This window comes from Grampus griseus, assembly GCF_964374135.1.
Source record: "Grampus griseus genome assembly, chromosome: 7".
Classification (NCBI taxonomy): Eukaryota; Metazoa; Chordata; class Mammalia; order Artiodactyla; family Delphinidae; genus Grampus; species Grampus griseus.
This window is the reverse complement of record NC_139001.1, coordinates 26,661,513-26,682,936: the sequence shown is the minus strand read 5'-3', so window position 1 is coordinate 26,682,936 and position 21,424 is coordinate 26,661,513. Positions and strand designations below refer to the sequence as shown.

Below are 21,424 nucleotides of genomic sequence, written 5' to 3'. Positions count from 1 at the left end.
TCATTGCAGCACTATTTACAATAGCCAGGTCATGGAAGCAACCTAAATACCCATTGACAGACGAATGGATAAAGAAGTTGTGGTACAGGTCCTGGTGGGGGCAGGGACTCTCATGGCAGCCTCTAGAGTCAATTATAGGAACTCTGAGTCTGATACTCCCAAATCATGATGGAATTGTAAGCATAGGTTGGCTGGTGATGCAATTCAGCAAAAGTCAACGAAAGCATTAGATATGTCATGTTTTTGGATTGGAATAATCAACATTGTGAAAATGACTCTACTACCCAAAGCAATCTACAGATTCAATGCAATCCCTATCAAACTACCACTGGCATTTTTCACAGAATTAGAACAAAAAATCTCACAATTTGTATGGAAACACAAAAGACCCCAAATAGCCAAAGCAATATTGAGAAAGAAAAATGAAGCTGGAGGAATCAGGCTCCCTGACTTCAGACTATACTACAAAGCCACAGTAATCAAGACAGTATGGTACTGGCACAAAAACAGAGACATAGATCAATGGAACAGGATAGAAAGCCCAGAGATAAACCCACGCACATATGGTCACCTGATCTTTGATAAAGGAGGCAAGAATATACAGTGGAGAAAAGACAGCCTCTTCAATAAGTGGTGCTGGGAAAACTGGACAGCTACATGTAAAAGAATGAAATTAGAACACTCCCTAACACCATACACAAAAATAAACTCAAAATGTATTAAAGACCTAAATGTGAGACCAGACACTATGAAACTCTTAGAGGAAATATAGGCAGAACACTCCATGATATAAATCACAGAAAGATCCTTTTTGACCCACCTCCTAGAGTAATGGAAATAAAAACAAAAATAAACAAATGCAACCTAATTAAATCCAAAAGCTGTTGGGCTTCCCTGGTGGCGCAGTGGTTGAGAGTCTGCCTGCTGATGCAGGGGACATGGGTTCGTGCCCCGGTCCGGAAAGATCCCACGTGCCGCGGAGCAGCTAGGCCTGTGAGCCATGGCCGCTGAGCCTGCGTGTCTGGAGCCTGTGCTCCGCAATGGGAGAGGCCACAACAGCGAGAGGCCTGCATATCACAAAAAAAACAAAAAAAAAGCTGTTGCACAGCAAAGGAAACCATAAACAAAATGAAAAGACAACCCACAGATTGGGAGAAAATATTTGCAAATGATGTGACTGACAAGGGATTAATCTCCAAAATTTACAAACAGCTCATGCAGCTTAATATCATCAAAACAAACAATCCAATCAAAAAATGGGCAGAAGACCTAAATAGGCATTTCTCCAAAGAAAACATACAAATGGCCAAGAGGCCCATGAAAAGATGTTCAACATTGTTGATTATTAGATAAATGCAAATCAAAACTGCAATGAAATATCATCTCACACCAGTCAAAATGGCTATCATCAAAAAAATCCACAAAATAAATGCTGAAGAGGGTGTGGAGAGAAGGAAACCCTCCTATGCTGTTGGTGGGAATGTAAATTGGTACAGCCACTATGGAGGACATAGGGAGGTTTCTTAAAAAACTAAAAACAGAGCTACCATATGATCCTGCAATCCCACTCCTGAGCATATATCTGGAGAAAAACATGGTCTGAAAGGATACATGCACCCCAATGTTCATTGCAGCACTATTTACAATAGCCAAGACACAGAAGCAATGTCAATGTCCATCAACAGAGGAATGGATAAAGAAGATGTAGTACATATATACAATGGAATATTACTCAGCCATTAAAAAGAATGAAATAACACCATTTGCAGCAACATGGATGGACCTAGAGATTGTCATACTGAGTGAAGTCAGACAGAGAAAGAGAAATATCGTATGATATCGCTTACATGCAGAATCTAAAAAGAAATGATACAAATGAACTTAGTTACAAAACAGAAACAGACTCACAGACCTAGAGAACGAACTAATGGTTACTGGGGGGGGGGGGGAGGATGGGGGGAAGGGATAGTTAGGGAGTTTGGGATTGACATGTACACACTGCTATATTTAAAATGGATAACCAACAAAGACCTACTGTATAACACAGGGAACTCTACTCAATATTATGTAACAACCTAAATGGGAAAAGAATTTGAAAAAGAATAGATACATGTATATGTATAACTGAATCACTTTACTGTACACCTAAAATATCACCTAAACACTGTTAATCAACTATACTATAATATCAAATAAAAAGTTAAAAAAACAGAAAATAACAAGTGTTGGAGAGGATAAGGAGAAATTAGAACCATTGTATGTTACTGGTAGGAATGTAAAATGGTGCAGCCACTGTATAAAACAGTATGATGGTTCCTCAAAAAATTAAACATAGAATTACTATGTGATCCAGCAATTCCACTTCTATGTTTATGCCCCCAAAGAACTGAGAACAGAGACAAAAACAGATATTCATATACTAAATAAGCACACAATAGCCAAAAGGTCAAAAAACCCCATGTCCATCAACAATGGAATAAATAAACTGTGACATATAAAAACAATGTATTATTATTCAGCATTAAAAAGGAATGAAATTCTGATACATGCTACAAGACTATGAACCTTGAAGACATTATGGTAAGTGAAATAAACTAGACAAAAAGTGGAAAAAAATCCCTGATTATATCATAATTACATTAAATATAAATGGTCTAAATACTCCAATTAAAAATCAGAAACTTTCAGACTGAATAAAAAAGTAAGACCTAAATATATAATGTCTACAAGTAAACCACTAAATATAAAATCATAGATAAGATACAAATAAAAGTATGAAAGCAGATATACCACCTAAGCACTAATCACTAAATTGCTGGAGTAGATATATTAGCATGAGTGAAAGTAGATTTCAGGGATAGGAACCAACATATTATAATGATAAAAGGGTCAAGTCATAAAGATATAAAAAGAAAACTAAACATCTATGCAGGTACTAACCAAACTTCAAAATACATGAAGCAAACACTGAAATACATATAAAGAGAAATGGAAAAATCCACACCTACAGAGATTTTAACACAAGTAGGATGGAAATCAATAAGGATATAAAAGACGATCAGTATTATCAACCAAATGAAACTAAAAAACACTTATAGAAAACCTCATCAAAAAAATAGGAAAATATACACTCTTTTCAAGTATGCATCTAGACAGACTATATGATAGGCCATAAAACAAATCTCAATAAATTAAAAGGACTAAAATCATACAAAGTATGTTTAATAATCACAATGGAATTAAATTAGAAATTAGAGTGATATTTGGAATATCCCCATATATTTGGAAATTAAACATAATTCTAAATCACCCAGGGTCAAAGAAGAAACCATAAGACAAATCAGAAAATATTCTGAACTGAAAACACAATATGTTAAAATTTGTGGGATGTTAAACAGTGCTCAAAAGGAAAATTATAGCTTCCATGGTTATATTAGAAGAGTGAAAATCGATTTTTTAAATTTCTACCTTAAGAAGATAAAAAAAGAGAGAGAGGCAAATTAAATCCAAAGTAGGCATCATTTACTTAGGATACCACCACACACTCAGTGGAATAGCTAAAATTAAAAGGACTGATAATATTGTTATAGCAAGAATGGGGAACAACTGGAATTCGCATACATTGTTGGTAGTAATGTAAAATGACACTATCCAAAAACAATGACACAAAAGTTGTGTGTTTATAGCAGCTTTATTAATAGTAGCCAAAACCAGAAATAGCCCAAGTGTCTAAGAGCTGATGAATGGATAAAAAATTGTGATACAGACCACAAGGAAATACTATTATGTTTTATATTCCCTTTTAATACTCATTCCCCACTGTTATTTCCTCTCACTCAGACCTAGGGACACATACAGAATGAAAGTGAGGGGATGGAAAAAGGTATTCCATGCAAATGGAAATCAAAAGAAAGCTGGAGTAGCAATTCTCATATCAGACAAAATACACTTTAAAATAAAGACTACTACAAGAGACAAAGAAGGACACTACATAATGATCAAGGGATTGATCCAAGAAGAAGATATAACAATTGTAAATATTTATGCATCCAACATAGGAACACCTGAATAAATGAGGCAAATGCTAACAGCTATAAAAGGGGAAATCGACAGTAACACAATCACAGTAGGAGACTTTAACACCCCACTTTCACCAACGGACATATCATCCAAAATGAAAATAAATAAGGAAACACAAGCTTTAAATAATACATTAAACAAGATGGACTTAATCGAAATGTACAGGATATTCCATCCAAAAACAAAAGAATACACTTTGTTCTCAAGTGCTCATGAAACATTCTCCAGGAGAGATCATATCTTGGGTCACAAATCAAGCCTCGGTAAATTTAAGACCTTGAAATAGTATCAAGTATCTTTTCTGATTAGAACACTGTGAGATTAGATATCAATTACAGGAAAAAAACTGTAAAAAATACAAACACATGGAGGCTAAACAATACACAACTTAATAATGAAGAGATCACTGAACAAATCAAAGAGGAAATAAAAAATAACCTAGAAACAAAAGACAATGAAAACAGGACGACCCAAAACCTATGGGATGCAGCAAAAGCAATTCTAAGAGGGAAGTTTATAGCAATACAAACCTACATCAAGAAACATCTCAAACAACCTAACCTTACACCTAAAGCAAGTAGAGAAAGAAGAACAAAAAAAACCCAAAGTTAGCAGAAGGAAAGAAATCATAAAGATCAGATCAGAAATAAATGAAAAAGAAATGAAGGAAACAATAGCAAAGATCAACAAATCTAAAAGCTGGTTCTTTGAGAAGATAAACAAAGTTGGTAAACCATAAGCCAGACTCATCAAGAAAAAAGGGAGAAGACTCAAATCAGCAGAATTAGAAATGCAAAAAGGAGAAGTAACAACTGAGACTGCAGAAATACAAAGGATCATGAGAGATTACTACAAGCAATTATATGCCAATAAAATGGACAACCTGGAAGAAATGGACAAATTTTTAGAAAAGCACAACCTTCTGAGATTGAACAGGAAGAAATAGAAAATATAAACAGACCAATCACAAGCACCGAAATTGAGACTCTGATTAAAAATCTTCCAACAAACAAAAGCCCAGGACCAGATGGCTTGTCAGGTGAATTCTATCAAACATTTACAGAAGAGCTAACACCTATCCTTTTCAAACTGTTCCAAAATACAGCAGAGGGAGGAACACTCCCAAAGTCATTCTATGAGGCCACCATCACCCTGATACCAAAACCAGACAAAGATGTCACAAAGAAAGAAAACTACATGCCAATATTACTGATGAACATAGATGCAAAAATACTCAACAAAATACTAGCAAATAGAATCCAACAGCACATTAAAAGGATCATAGACCATGATCAAGTGGGGTTTATCCCAGGAATGCAAGGATTCTTCAATATATGCAAATCAATGTGATACACCATATTAATAAATTGAAGGAGAAAAAACATATGATCATCTCAATAGATGCAGAAAAAGCTTTCAACAAAATTAAACACCCATTTATGAAAAAAACCTCCAGAAAGTAGGCATAGATAAAACTTACCTCAACATAATAAAGGCCATGTATGGCAAACCCACAGCCAACATCGTTCTCAATGGTGAAAAACTGAAACCATTTCCACTAAGATCAGAAACAAGACAAGGTTGTTCACTCTCACCACTATTATTCAACATAGTTTTGGAAGTTTTAGCCACAGCAATCAGAGAAGAAAAAGAAATGAACGGAATCCAAATCGGGAAAGAAGAAGTAATGCTGTCACTGTCTGCAGATAACAAGATACTATACATAGAGAATCCTATAGACTCTACCAGAAAACTGCTAGAGCTAATCAATGAATTTGGTAAAGTTGCAGGATACAAAATTAATGCACAGAAGTCTCTTGCATTCCTATACACTAATGATGAAAAATCTGAAAGACAAATTAAGAAAACACTCCCATTTACCACTGCAGAAAAATGATAGGAATAAACTTACCTAAGGAGACACAAAAGACCTGTATGCAGAAAACTATAAGACACTGATGGAAGAAATTAAAGATGATACAAACAGATGGAGAGATATACCATGTTCCTGGATTGGATGAATCAACATTGTGAAAATGATTACACTACCCAAAGCAATCTACAGATTCAATGCAATCCCTATCATACTACCACTGGCATTTTTCACAGAACTAGAACAAAAAACTTCACAATTTGTATGGAAACACAAAAGACCCAAAATAGCCCATGCAATCTTGAGAAAGAAAAACAGAGCTGGAGGAATCAGGCTTCCTGACTTCAGACTACACTACAAAGCTACAGTAATCAAGACAATATGGTACTGGCACAAAAACAGAAATAGAGATCAATGGAACAGTATAGAAAGCCCAGAGATAAACCCATGCACATGTTTATCTTATTTTTGATAAATGATGCAAGAATATACAATGGAGAAAAGACAGCGTCTTCAATAAGTGGTGTTGGGAAAACTGGACAGCTACATGTAAAAGAATGAAATTAGGACATTCCCTAACACCATACACAAAAATAAACTTAAAATGGATTAAAGACCTAAGTGTAAGGCTAGACACTATAAAATTCTTAGAGGAAAACATAGGCAGAACACTCTATGACATAAATCACAGCAAGATCCTTTTTGACCCACCTTCTAGACAAATGGAAATAAAAACAAAAATAAACAAATGGGACCTAATGAAACTTAAAAGCTTTTGGATAGCAAAGGAAACCATAAGCAAGACGAAAAAACAACCCTCAGAATGGAAGAAAATATTTGTAAACGAAGCAACTGACAAAGGATTAATCCCCCAAATTTATAAGCAGCTCATGCAGCTCGATATCAAAAAACAAACAACCCAATCCAAAAATGGGCAGAAGACCTAAATAGACACTTCTCCAAAGAAGATATACAGTTTGCCAACAAATACATGAAAGGATGCTCGACATCTCTAATCATTAGAGAAATGCAAATCAAAACTACAATGAGGTATCACCTCACACCAGTCAGAACGGCCATTGTCAAACAATCTACAAACAATAAATGCTGGAGAGGGTGTGGAGAAAAGGGAACCCTCTTGCACTGCTGGTGGGAATGTAAACTGATACAGTCACTGTGGAGAACAGTATGGAGGTTCCTTAAAAAACTAAAAATAGAACTACCATATGACCCAGCAATCCGACTACTGGGCATGCACCCTGAGAAAACCATAATTCAAAGGGAGTTATGTACCACAATGTTCATTGCAGCTCTATTTACAACAGCCAGGACATGGAAGCAACCTAAGTGTGCAATGGATAAAGAAGATGTGGCACATATATACAATGGAATATTACTCAACTATAAAAAGAAACGAAATTGAGTTATTTGTAGTCAGGCGGATGGACCCAGAGTCTGTCATACAGAGTGAAGTTAAGTCAGAAAGAGAAAAACAAAAACCGTATGCTAACACATATGTATGGAATCTAAAAAAAAATAATAATAATGGTTCTGGAAAACCTAAGGGCAGGACAGAAATAAAGATGCAGACATAGAGAATGGACTTGAGGATATGGGGAGGGGAAAGGGTAAGCTGTGACAAAGCGAGAGAGTGGCATGGACATATACACACTACCAAATGTAAAATAGATAGCTAGTGGGAAGAAGCCACATAGCACAGGGAGATCCACTCGGTGCTTTGTGACCACCTGGAGGGGTGGGATAGGGATGGTGGGAGACACAAGAGGGAGGAGATATGGGAATATATGTATATGTATAGCTGATTCACTTTGTTATAAAGCAGAAAGTAACACACCATTGTAAAACAATTATACTCCAATAAAGATGTTTTAAAAAAATAAAATAAAAAAATAAACAGTAAGGAGAAACCAGACTGAAATTCCACACTTTGCTTGTTAATCTGCTCAGCTACATATCCAAGAGTTCAATGCTTACAAGTTCTATTTTCCACTCAGCAGTAGAATATTATTCAGCCAACTTTTCTTCCATTTTATAATAAAGATCACTTTTCTTCCAGTTTTTAATATTTTCTTCTGAAATCTTACCAGAATCACCTTAGATGTTCATATTTCTTTCTAGTAACATCCTGTTCTTGACAATATATCTATTCTCTAAGATGATATCACCTTTGTCTTCTATCCTCCTCACTTCCTTCTTAGCTTTCATTGGAATTTAGGCTTTTTTATCACACACCTCAAAATTCTTCCAGACTGTACCCAATTAGCCAACTCCAAATCACTGCCACAATTTTAAGTATCTATTAAAACAGTATCCTACTTCCTGGTACCAAAGTCTGTATTAGTTTCCTAGGGCTGCCATAACAAACTGCCATAAATTAGGTGGCTTAAAATCACAGAAATTAATTTTCTCATAGTTCTGGAGGCCCAAAGTCCAAAACTGAGGTGTTAGTAGGGCTGAGCTTCCTTTGAAGGCTCTAGGGGAGAACAGTTCCTTGCATCTTTCCACTTCTGATGGCTCCTGATGTTCCCTGGCTTGTAGTAGCATAAGTGTACTCTCTGCTTCCGTCTTCACAAAGTCTTCTTTGCTGTATCTCTGTGTCTCAGATCTCTCTCTCCATTCTCCTATAAGCGGACCAGTCACAGGATTTAGGGCCTATCCTAACCCCCAAATCATCTTACCTCCAGATCCTCAACTTAATTATATCTGCAAAGACTATTTCCAAAGAAGGTCACTGTATTAGTTTGCTAGGTCTATCACAACTAAGTACCACAACTTAGGGTTTAAACAACAGAAATTTACTCTTTCACAGTTTTGGAGGCTAGAGGTCAGATCAATGTTTCAGCAAGATTGGTTTCTTTTAAAGACTGTGAGGAAGAACTTATTCTATCCCTCTGTCCAGCTTCTGTTTTTGCTGCCAATTTTTTGGTGTTCCTTGGTCTGTAAAAGTATAAGTCTGATCTCAATCTTCATCTTCACATAGCATTCACTCTGCATGTATGCATCTGTGTTCAAATTTCCCTTTTTATAAGGACACCAGCCATATTGGGTCATCTTCACGTGGCATTCACTCTGTATGTATGTTCAAATTTCCCTTTTTATAAGGACACCATCCATACTGGGTTAGGGTCTACCCTAATCACATTTTAACTAATTACATCTGCATCAAACTTATATCCAAATAAGCTCACATTCTAAAGTACTAGGGATTAGGACTTCAACCTATGAGTTCTTGGGAACAGAATTCAACTCAGAACAGTCACATTCATAAGTACCAGGAGTTAGACCATGGACATAACCTTTTTTTTGGGGGGGGTGTAAATATTTTGCCCAGTATTGTTGTTTGCTTTTTTTTTTCTTTCAATACTTTGAATATTTCATTCCACTCTTTTTGCTTGCATGGTTTCTGAGAAGTTAGCTGTAATTCTTATCCTTGTTCTTCTACAGCTGTTTTTCTCTCTGCTATTTTTCAAGATTTTCTGTTTCTTTGGTCTTCTGCATTTTGAATATTATGCCTAAGTATTTATTTTTTGGTATTTATCCTGCTTGATGTTCTCCTGCTTCAGTTTCGTGAATGTGTGGTTTGGTGCTTGTCATTAACTTTGGAAAATTTTCATGTATTATTACTTCAAATATTTGTTTTTGCTCTGTTCTCTTTCTCTTCTTGGTATTCCAATCACTTATCTGAAACACAACCTGAAATTGCCCCCAAATTCTTGGATGTGCTGTTCTGTGTTATTCACTCCCTTTTCTTTTTGCATTTCAGTTTGTGAAGTTTCTATTGACCTATATAAGCTTGCTGTTTGTTTCTTCAGCCATGTCCAATCTACTGATGAGCCCATGAAAAGCATGCTTCATTTAGGTTACAGTTTTTTTTTGTTTCTAGCATTTACTTTTGATTCTCCTTAAGAGTTTCCATCTCTCTGCTTACATTAACTATCTGTTCTTGCATGTCTTCTACTTTACCCATTAAAGACTTTAACATATTAGTTATTTAAGAGAATTCCAATACCTTTGCCATATTTGAGCCTGGTTCTGATGAATTCTTTGTATTTTCAGAGTCTTTTTTTCCCTATCATGCCCTGTAATTTTTTGTTGAAAGCTGAACATAATGTCATAGGATCTGAGGTAAACAGGCCTTTATTGTGAGATGTTACGTTAATCTAAGAGTCTGAGTGGGACTGCGTTTAATGCCAGTTATAGTTGTAGGTGCCAGAGGCCTCGAACTCCTCCAGTGTCCTTGTTTTTGTCTCCCCTGTTAAATAGTTCTCCTCAGAGGGACTATATATTTTGCAGCTGTAACCCACTGTTACTATACTGGGGTTCTGTTGGTGTTATGGTAAAGAATGGGGGAGAGAAAGCATATCTACTATAGTAGCATAACTTACTATAATCTTACAATTAAATCTCAGTCTTTTGGTGGGTCTGTGTCCCTGGTCTGTGATTTTAACAAGTGTTTCTTATTTTCCACCCCCATTCTCTCTTAGGTGAGACAGAAAGGCTACAGAGGGCAGGAGTGGGAGAAATGCTCTTCTCTCAGATGGAATAAGGCTCTGGTAAAGTTTTTTTTCCCTGAAGAGTAAACCTTATAATAGATAATGCTCTAGGCTTATTTCATAAAGGTTACCCTTCCCTTCCATTCCAGAGCCACTAGGGATCCTTTTTGGCTCTTCATTCTGAGAACTTAGTTGGGTGCCTAAAGGTAAAGTCCATGGAAGTGTGAGGTGTGGGGTTCCCTTAGGCTGTAGTCCCCAGGAGTTTTTCACTCTCAGACTAGTCCACACTCAGCCTCAAGCAATTCAACAAAATTACCATTTAAGTGCTCCTACCAGTTAGTTTATGATTGCTATAGTTTCTGCTCCAGGTAAGCAGATCTTGGCTGTAACTCTTTGGATTTGCCTCTCTCTCCATATTTCGGGTTGGCGGCTTGCTCTGCAACCTCAATTATCTGATGGGTTCATGAAAAGGCACTGATTTTCAGTTTGTTCACCTTTTTCTCGCTGTAAGGACAGTTGTGACAACTTCCAAGCTCTTTACATGTTGGAGCTGAAACCAGAATCCCCCTAATGTCTTTAATAGTATGATGATTTTTTTTGGTAACTTATACATGTAGTTATTGCAGTGAGAATATTGATCGGCCAACTATATATACTATATGCTACCTAGTAGCGGAAGACTGCCACCTCTCTCCATTGCCCTTATATAAGCTGCTCTCAACCAGTACCCTAGAGAGTTAAACACTATAGAAAATTATTTAAATAATTATTTTCTAAATTCTGCCAAGGATGTTACATAGCTAGTACCATTCTAGATGCATAGGAGTTAGTTTATTACATAAAATGGATGCCTTAGCCATTTTATCCCTTAATATTTCAATGTGTATTTCCTAGAATAAGTATATTTTCTTACATAACTGCAAAATATCACATTCAGGAAATTCAACATTGACACAATATTTTAATACAATCTAGCATCAATAGTACAGTTTTGTCAATTGTCCCCATATTTTCCCTCCAAAAGAACTGTGATCTGGATCATATATTCATCCAGTTGTCATATATCTTAGTCTATCTTTCAATCTGAAGCAGTTCCTCAGGCTTTCTTGGCTTTTATTACATTGGCTTTTTTTTTTTTTTTTTTTTTTTTAAGTATACAGGCCAGTTTTCATTTCTTAATAGCATGTTTCTGATTTTGGCTTTGTCTGATGTCTCCTCATGGTTAAATTCAGGTTATGTATGTCTGGTCAGAATACTACATAGTGATATTGTATCCTTCTAATAGGCTACATTAGTTTTTTTTATTTTTACTGTTCAAGTTTTTAAACATACGCAAAAGCAGGGAGAATAATATAGTGATCCCTTATGTACCTACCTCTCCAAATTAACCTTTTACTGCTCTCACTTCATCCATCCTCTTCTCCCTTTCTTTCCTTCACTTCATTGCTTTGCTCTGATATTTTCAAGCAAATTCTTAACATTGTCCTGTTACCCATTTCACTACTGAATGCATCTCTTAAAAATAAGGCCTTTTCCTCACATAACCACAATATCATTATCACACCATCAAAATTATCAATTATTCCTGAACATCATCTAATCATCAGCTGTGGTCAATTTTTCCCAATGATCTCAAAAATGTCTTTTCAGGGTTCTTGTTCAAATCAAGACCCAAACCAAGTCCACACACTGTCTTTGGTTGCTGTGTTTCTCACATCAGTGTCATTCAAGGCCTTGGTGGGTCTCAGGAGTGCTGGCTCCTCCCCTGTCCTTCCGCTTCTCCAGCCCAGCCTGTTTGGCGCTCACCTCTCCTACCTCCTGCTGAGTCCGGGGCAAACCCACACAACTAGGGCCTCTCCTCCAGCCCCTGCACAGCATGGCCTGTGCCACAGGGACCCTGGGACCTGGAGGTCACTGTTCTCGGCTGTTCCCTTCTCTGAACAGACATAGGCTACGTTAGTTTTGATCACTCAGGCAAGGTTATTGTCTGGTTCTCTACCATATAGTTAAGACAATATCAATATCCTGCTCCTCATCAAACTTTTCCCCAATCCTGACCCCAGACTTTTCATGCATTGATGCTTCTTACCCAGTCAATCTTTACTATGATTATTGCAATGATTCTCTAATTTGACTGCTCACTCCACATTTATTAATCAGTATCCTACTCTATGCAAAAGTCTTCCCTTTCCCCTTTTAATCTCTCTCTTTCTCTCTCTCTCTCTCTCTCTCTCTCTCTCTCATCAGGATACACTCATGGCTACCTATATTTTCACTGGGTTAATTACTGTCCTTAGCTATTTCAATGCTCAAAGAGCCCCAGATTTGGCCAGTGGAAGCCTCTCCAAACAAGCTCTTGGGTTTTTTTTTTTTTTTGACATGCCCCCATCATTTTTTTTAAACACTTCCTTGCCTTCTGGTAACAATAAGATGTCCCAGGCCCATTTTATAGCCCCTCTTCCCCAACCCTGGAGATCAGACACTTCTCCAAAGATCTATATTTCCTTTCAGTAAGGAATAGTATTAGAAAACAGAATGAGTGCCACATGTTCTCACTGCTATCATGGTAAGTTTGAGTCTAGTCTTGTCATATCCAATTTGGTAGCCATTATCCAAATGTGGCCATTTAAATCAAAATTAATAAAAATAAAAATTCAGTTCCTCAGCTGCACTAGTCACATTTCACGTGGTCAATAGTTACATGTATTTAGTAGCTACCATATTGGACAGCACAGATATTTATAGAGCATTTTCGTCATTACAGAAAGTTCTATTAGACATTACTGTTCTAGACCCTTTCACAAAGCAAATCAAGGAAACACACACACACACACACACACACACACACACACACACACAAATTCTCACTCTCCATTGCCTTTTAAATATCTTTCTACATTCCACTACAATAATTCTTTCACATATTAATTATTTATTGAGCATATACTATTGGACAGTTACTGTTCAAGACCCTGTAGGTTCAGAAATACACAGTTCCTGTTCTCAAAAAACTTACAGTGTAATGAGAAGACAGAAAAATAAATGGAACATTATTATAAAATAATGGATTATTATTATAACACAGGGTGCTACATCATTATATATCCCATAGTGGGAATATCAAGGAAGGCTTCCTGAGAGAAATGACATTTATTAAATTTAGAAAGGTAAATAACTATTACCCTGGAAATTTGGGGGATAAGTTGGGGGTGGGGTCATTTGCTGTTCTCCATCATTTTTCCCCACCTCTGTTACAATTACTAAAGTGCTTTTCTTAATCTCCCCTAAACCCTTTCAATATTCTGTTTATCTTTCCAAACCCATCTTTTATGGTGCATTTCTAAATGCCTCTAACCAGATAAAGCTCCTTCCCCAATTCCCAAATATACAGTCTTTACTGATTTCAAGCACATAAAAGATTTGGTTTAGCCACTGTGGAAAACAGTATGGAGATTCCTCAGAAAACTAAAAATAGAATTACCATATGATCCAGCAATCCCACTCATGAGCATATATCCAGACAAAACTATAATTCAAAAAGACACATGCACCCTTGTGTTCACAGCAGCGCTATTCACAATAGCCAAGACACGGAAACAGCCTAAATATCTGTCAACAGATGAATGGATAAAGAAGATGTGGTACATATATACAATGGAATACTACTCATACATAAAAAAGAATGAAATAATGTCATTTGCAGCAACATGGATGCAACTAGAGATAATCATACTAAGTGAAGTAAGTCAGAAAGAGAAAGACAAATACCATATGATATCACTTATATGTGGAATCTAAAATCTAAAATGACACAGATGAACCTATCCATGAAAACAGAAATGGAATCATGGACATAGAGAACAGACTGGTGGTTGCCAAGGGGGAGGGGGTTGGGGCAGGGATGGAGTGGGAGGTTGGGGTTAGCAGATGTAAGCTTTTATACAGAGAACGGATAAACAACAAGGTCCTAGTATATAGCATAGAGAACTATATTTAATATTCTATGACAACCATAATGGAAAAGAATATTAAAAAAAGAATGTGTATATATATATATATATATCTGAATAACTTCACTGTACAGCAGAAATTAACACAATACTGTAGATCAACTTCAATAGAAAATATTGATTAAAAAAAGATTTGGTTTATTTTTGTTGTTATCAATGTACTAATGGATAAGAACATGGCTTCGGAATCAGACTTATTGTTTACTAGCTGTATGACCTCGGGAAAGTTACTTAATCTCCCTAAACTTCAATTTCTGCATCTAAAGGTGGGATTGATAATGCCTCATAGCTTTATGTTTGAGGACTAAATAAAATAATGTACTGAAAATGCTTAGCATTATGACTGGAATATGGTAAATTATATGGTCTACTAGTAACAATGTTAGACGTGTTTCTTCCTTTGTTTGCTGGAAGTTTTAAATTTGTTCATACTTTTCCAGGCCAATCTTTATATTATCAAGGCATATGCAGTACTTTAGTAATATTGAGCAAATCCCCTAAATTATTCAGATAGATTCCTTCCAGTCAGAATATTAAGGCATATTCAAATGTGAGATATTTTTGATAGACAATTCTATTTATAACTATGAAATTACGAAATCATTTTCAAATATATTATTTCTCTATTGTTTGTAGTAACTTTAAATAAAAATTATTAAATAAAATATAATTTCATATATAAAAACTTTAAATAAAATATTTTCCTATTAGGTTTATTAAATATGTAAAATTTCTTTAAATTCTGAAATAAAACTTTCTTAAAAATTTCAAGTTGGGAAAGCATACTACTAATACCTGAACTACTAAATGGCAAAAATCAATCTATTAATAAAAATTAATTTGTCAGAATTCATGTTCCTATTTATAAAAGGATCCTATAAAATCAAATTTGAAACTGGTTCCTAATGAAACAAAGCATCTTGATTTTTTTATAGAAATATATTTAAAAATAGTTAATGTAGTAATAATCAAAAACAATATTAAATCAAGGATAATTTCTTTCCTTTGACATATTATTTAAAACAGATAGCTAGTGGGAAGTAGCTGCATAGCACAGGGAGATCAGCTAGGTGGTTTGTGACCACCTAGAGGGGTGGGATAGGGAGGGTGGGAGGGAGGGAGATGCAAGAGGGAAGAGATATAGGAACATATGTATATGTATAACTGATTCACTTTGTTATAAAGCAGAAACTAACACAACATTGTAAAGCAATTATACTCCAATAAAGATGCTAATATATATATATAGTAAAATAAGGCATAAATAAATAAACTTGATCAAACATTTCCCAGATTTTCCCAAATCATCACCATTATTATTCATTCCCACAATAAATATTTCATATTGGCATATAAAAAATATAAGAGAAAAAAAGCATATTATACCATGAGAACTAGAGATAATTTTGCTCTCCATCACAGCTTATTTACATATGCACTGAAAGATGCATATCTAACATGTTGCTAACAAATGAAAAATATGCTTTTCAAAATGGACGCTTTTAATGAAGCATATTTTATTTGCAAAAAGGGTAAGCATGGTCATCTAAAACTTCATTGCTTATATGAAAAAGGAGTGCTCACCAGGTTTAACAAATACCAAACATAAAAGGGAGAGCAATGTCATTTCCTCCAAAATAACTGAAAACCCTGCAGATTGTTACTTTTTTCTTCACTAAGCAAAAGGCAAATATATAATACACTTGTGTTTTCCTTGTTACCCTTACTAGTAAAATTTTAAAATCAACTTGATATGTACATTTCTTTCAAACTCGTTTAAGCATAATAGTGATTTAAAAAAATGGAAATGTGAGAAGTTTCAGAATACACTGCTATGTTTAAAAATTATTAAATCCCACTTATTCTAAACAACTGTGTACAGTTCATATCCTCTAACTTGTGAAATATATTGACAATAAAATCTTTGTTCATGTTTTGCCAAAGGCGACCTTACCTGCGGAGTCCAATAAAAAGTAGGGCTCAATCTGTAGAGTTTTCGTTTGTGGAAACTCTGAAGTGGCCTTGTTCGAGCTGCTGTACTCATGATAGTCAAGGATGGAGATTTCAATCTTGTCCTGTCTTTTCTCCTTTTCTTACTGTGCTTCTGGTTAAGTAACCAGCTACTGGAGGAAGAGAGCTCATCTAAATTCTCTGAAGCACTGATATGCCATGAAATAAATGGGAGTGGAGGGAATAAAACAAAACAAACAAAAAAGACAAAGAAAACTAAATGTAAATCACCTTGATCTATTATGACAGAAGAGTATTAATTTTAGCCAATTTTGTGGTAACAATCGATGAAAGAATTAATATTAATGGGAAATTGCATTTCAAGTTGTGAATACAGAATTTCTATTTTCTCCTGCAAAACAAATATCCCACAGGTTAGAAATGCTTACATGAGTTCACTAGTACAATGTAAACGTTCACTGTAAATCAATAATTCATGAATATTACAGTGTTGAAACTACTTACATCAAATTCTTTTTGAATAAGGGTGAAATTATACAGGATTACAGGTTTTTAAAGGGCTAAAATCTCATCACTACATCATTAGCTGCTCTTACATAAGCATTACATATCGTTTCAGTGAATTTTGAAACAAAGATGCAATCCGACTACATTTTAAGAATCTTTTCAAACTTCTGATGACACAGAAGCCACAAACTATAAAATATTAAAACAGATCACACAAACTACACATGAAATAAGCATAATTTTATAATCATTCTTCATATTAATTTTTAAACATTTATTTAAATATTTTAAAACATCAAAACATCAGGAGGAAGTTAATGCCTGTCACCACATAAATTTAAATTCATTTATACCAGTATATTATATATAAAATATTCGGCTTTTTGGGCACTATAATATACCAGTTTCAACCTTATTTATATAAGACGAAAGCTAGTCAACTTAGCATTCTAAGATCAACAAGTGAAACTGCTGTACATGTTATTGCTAATCAACATATGAATTCTAAATGTGCTATTTTGTTCAGGTATAATCAGTGTTTAATGGTAAACATAAGATATGGTTTTTCTATAGCAGTATCATTGGTTTTGAATATTTACGGCTGCTATAAGATATTCTATTATCTTGTAGATAAAGCAAGTAATTCAAGAACTTTACATAGTAATAAGAAACAAGAAATAAAGGTACCTGAATGGCTTATGTTGGTGAAACCAAAATAAAATATAGAATTTGGTGACTACATATAAATAAAATTGAGTATGTACTACTGGCCAGACCAGTATAGGTAAATTGGTCTGGCCCCTGCCGCTGGCTCTCCTGCTGCATCGTGAATCACACTCCGTCTGGTTCCCTGTGTTCCAGCTGCACTGCCTCCTTTCATTTCAAATAACTCGCACTCACTACTCACTATTATATATAATTTCTGCTTCCTGGAATTTTCTCACATCCTCCTTCACTTACATAATTTCCAATAATCATCTGGCTCTCAGTTCAAAAGTCATTTCCTCAGGTGTCTTTGAGCCCTTGCATAGCCCCTCCAAAGACTAAGTCAAATTCCCTTATGAGCTCTGATAGTACCATTCACCTTTTCTTCATAGTATTTTTCATGGCGATAAGTTTACATTTATTTGTATTATTATCTGATTAATGTCTTTCTCCTTATCTAAGACTGTAAGTATTACAAAGACTGTGTCTGTTTTGTTTAATTTTATATCAAGAAGTTCCTGATATTGTACCTTGCATACAGCAAATACTCAATATTTATTGAATGAACGGAGAAATATAAACATATATATTTGCAGATTTACCCACTCCAGCTCAGTGCTTTGCACAGTGCATGTATAACACCACATACTACACCTAAATAATTAGTTTAGTGAATGAGTAAACATGGAACATTCTAGTTTAAGACCCAAAAGAAGCTCTAAACAGAAGGCTACAAGAGTCCTTTTAGAAAAATAAGTTACATATTTACACTGCCTTGAGTTCCATTCTAAATCTCTAACTTTGGTTTAAAAAGTTAGTTTCTGATAGTAAGATATGATGTACCTTATTTTATCTCATAATCATATATGCCCATTATAAATTTATAAGAATAATAAGCAGATGAGAGCTATAAGATGTTTTGATTTGTGAAAGAGAAGGCATGGATAAAGTTTAAAATTTTTCTTCTAATTTAAAAAGTGCAAAATGACCGAGAGCTTTATCTAAGAAAATAAGCCAAAAGTCATAAATTCATGTTTTATTAACATTGTTAAATTTCTCTAAGTTACTTAATGACTTTCTGATATAATTGGTTTTCTGTTACAATCTTAGAAAATCTTAGCAGTTAAGATATTTATGGATAACAATAGGCATTCAATTTGCTTTTACAGAGTATAAATGGAAAACTTCAAGTGAATTTTTTAAATAAAAATTTTACTATACTGATTACTACAGAAACCAAAGGCCCAGAAGTGAGGCAATTAATCTTTTAATTGATATTTTATTATAAATCCCTACAAAAATCAATTCCTGCAAACATTATGTACTTGCATCAAAATTAATAAAACAATCTAAAGATATGGGTTTATGGGGACATATATTAGCTAACTTCTTGGTGTCATCTTGGGGGTGGTGATAATGGTGGATGGATATGGAAGAACAGTCTAATTTCAACCTATTTTTTAATAAACTCAGTGAAAGATAGTCTAGAATTTTTAGTAAATTATTCAAGTATTTCATAACCTTTGGCCTAAGCCAAATTATTTTCTTAGAAGGACTGAAATAATCATTATAACGCTCTGCTCAAATGCTTTTAGTAAATAAGAAACTTTGGGTCCTGGTTATAAATTTAGGATTCTAAAACCATAAATAGACAAGACTTCATGAAATTGTTTTTATCTTTTAATCTCAAGGAACAGCAGCAATTATTCAACACAGAATTTTAAATTACTGTTTTAGTACTGTTTTCAACATTTCCCCCACATTCATGTATTCTTATACTAAATACACTTAAGAAAAAGCAGAAATCAACAATGGAGAAGAGAATTATAATGTGTATTATCTAAGAACTTACGATAGCCCCCCAGTTCCCAATCTACTCATATACACAAATACCCACACCTGCTATACTGGGCTGAACAGTGTCCTCACAATATTTACATCCACCAGGAACCTCAGATTGTGACCTTACTTGGAAATACAGTCTTTGCAGATGTAATTAGGTAAAATGAGGTCATACTGGATTAGGGTAGGTCCTATATCCAATCACTGATGTCCTTATAAGAAGAGACACAGAATTAAGGAAGAGATCCACCCAGGGAATAATGCCATGTGAAGACAGAGGAGAGAAGCCAAAAACGCCAAGGACTGCCAGGAACTGCCAGAAGCCAGGAAAAGGCAAGGATGGATTCTTCCCAGAAACCTTCAGAGAGAGCATGGCCCTGCCTGACACCTTGATTTTAAAAACATCTAGCCTCCAGAATTGTGAAAGAATAAATATCTGTTATACCAAGCCACACACTTAGTGGTGATTTGTTATAACACCCCTACGAAATGGATATATTCATAAAAGTACACACCTAAGAATCACTATTTTTGCATAACTTATGTCTATTTCAAGTCTACTTTGATCTTTTGGAGTTCTTTGATGACTTCAACCTATAGCAGCTAAGGTAGGTGCAACCTTTTCCAAACTTTCCCTGATGCCCAAAGTCCTGCCAATAGTTGAATTTAATACCTTTCTTTCCCTTGATAATGTTTGGAGAAATTAATGCATCATATACTCAGATATATTCAATGATATTTTAAAGAAATTATATAAAATTGGACTTTATATAAACTTACTAAAATGGCCCACTAGGGGCATTACTTGTCCTCCACATGGCAAAACAAACATCTCTCTCAAACGGCCAATGGACCAAGATCCAGGCATTATCTGCTACATATAGAGAAAACAGTGCATCGACCAGCCCATTTCACCTACTCTAGGAATTAATTAGGAAAATTAGACCCCTTACTCAAAAATACGAGTCTCTTCAACCATAGCAACAAGAAAATGTGTTGGAGTACACTGTAAAATGGCATTCTAAATTAGATATGGCCCCTAAAAAAAATTAAGGTACTTACCTGTTCTAAAAAATTAAGGTACATCTTAATGCAGCCATTAAAATGGAAAAAAAAATTTTAAGTATAGAAAGCTTCAGCTATACTTTGAAATAAGATATAAAACGGCTTCCAATAGATCTCAACTATGAAAATAATGTAAAAAATGATAGGAAGGAAATATATTCTGAGCAATGTAAGTGATTTCCACTTTCTTCTTAGTATTTTATGAATTTTTAACTTTTCATACAATGAACTTATATAATTTTATAAGAAGAAAACTAAAATGTCATCCAAAATTGCAGTCTTTTTTTTTTGGCATTAGGAATTTCTAATATTTACATTTTAAAATGTAACATAACAACCAAATGTAATATGGATTTTGTTTGGGTCCTGATTCTAACAAATTATCCTAACAAACAAATTTGTTAGAATAACAAATTATTCTAACAAAATCATAAAAAGATGATTTTTATGAGACAACTGGGAAAATATGAATATAGAGAATTTCATGATAGTGATAAATTATGACTAATATAAGAATAATAAAAAAAAGCAGATGATAACAACATGGTGGGTATGTTGAAAAAAAGCTTATCAGAGAAATATACAGAAGTATTTACAGTTAAAATAACAACCAATAGAATTTATTTTTTAAAAGCATAGGAAAAAAATGTGTCAGGAAGGGAAATAGCTGAAATGAGTAGCAAAATCTTGACAACTGTTAAAGCTGGGAATAAGTTGATTCACTTTGCTATGCTTTCTATATGTTAAAGCTTTTCATAATAAAGGTTGAGAGAAAAAGAGACCGACTATTGCAGTGTTATTTGCTATTCTTATCTCTGGCTCTTAATTTCAAGTGGGACTTGAAATTACAAAGTATA

At 34.6% G+C, this 21,424-nt stretch overlaps 1 protein-coding gene across 1 annotated transcript in view; it reads right to left on the bottom strand.

Moving 5' to 3' along the window:
- Positions 1–21,424, bottom strand: part of KANSL1L (KAT8 regulatory NSL complex subunit 1 like) — a 129,715-nt gene that overhangs the window by 37,912 nt on the left and 70,379 nt on the right. The window contains 1 exon segment of the mRNA XM_082658439.1: positions 16,432–16,636. Within this exon segment, the coding sequence (XP_082514565.1) occupies positions 16,432–16,636 (205 nt within the window).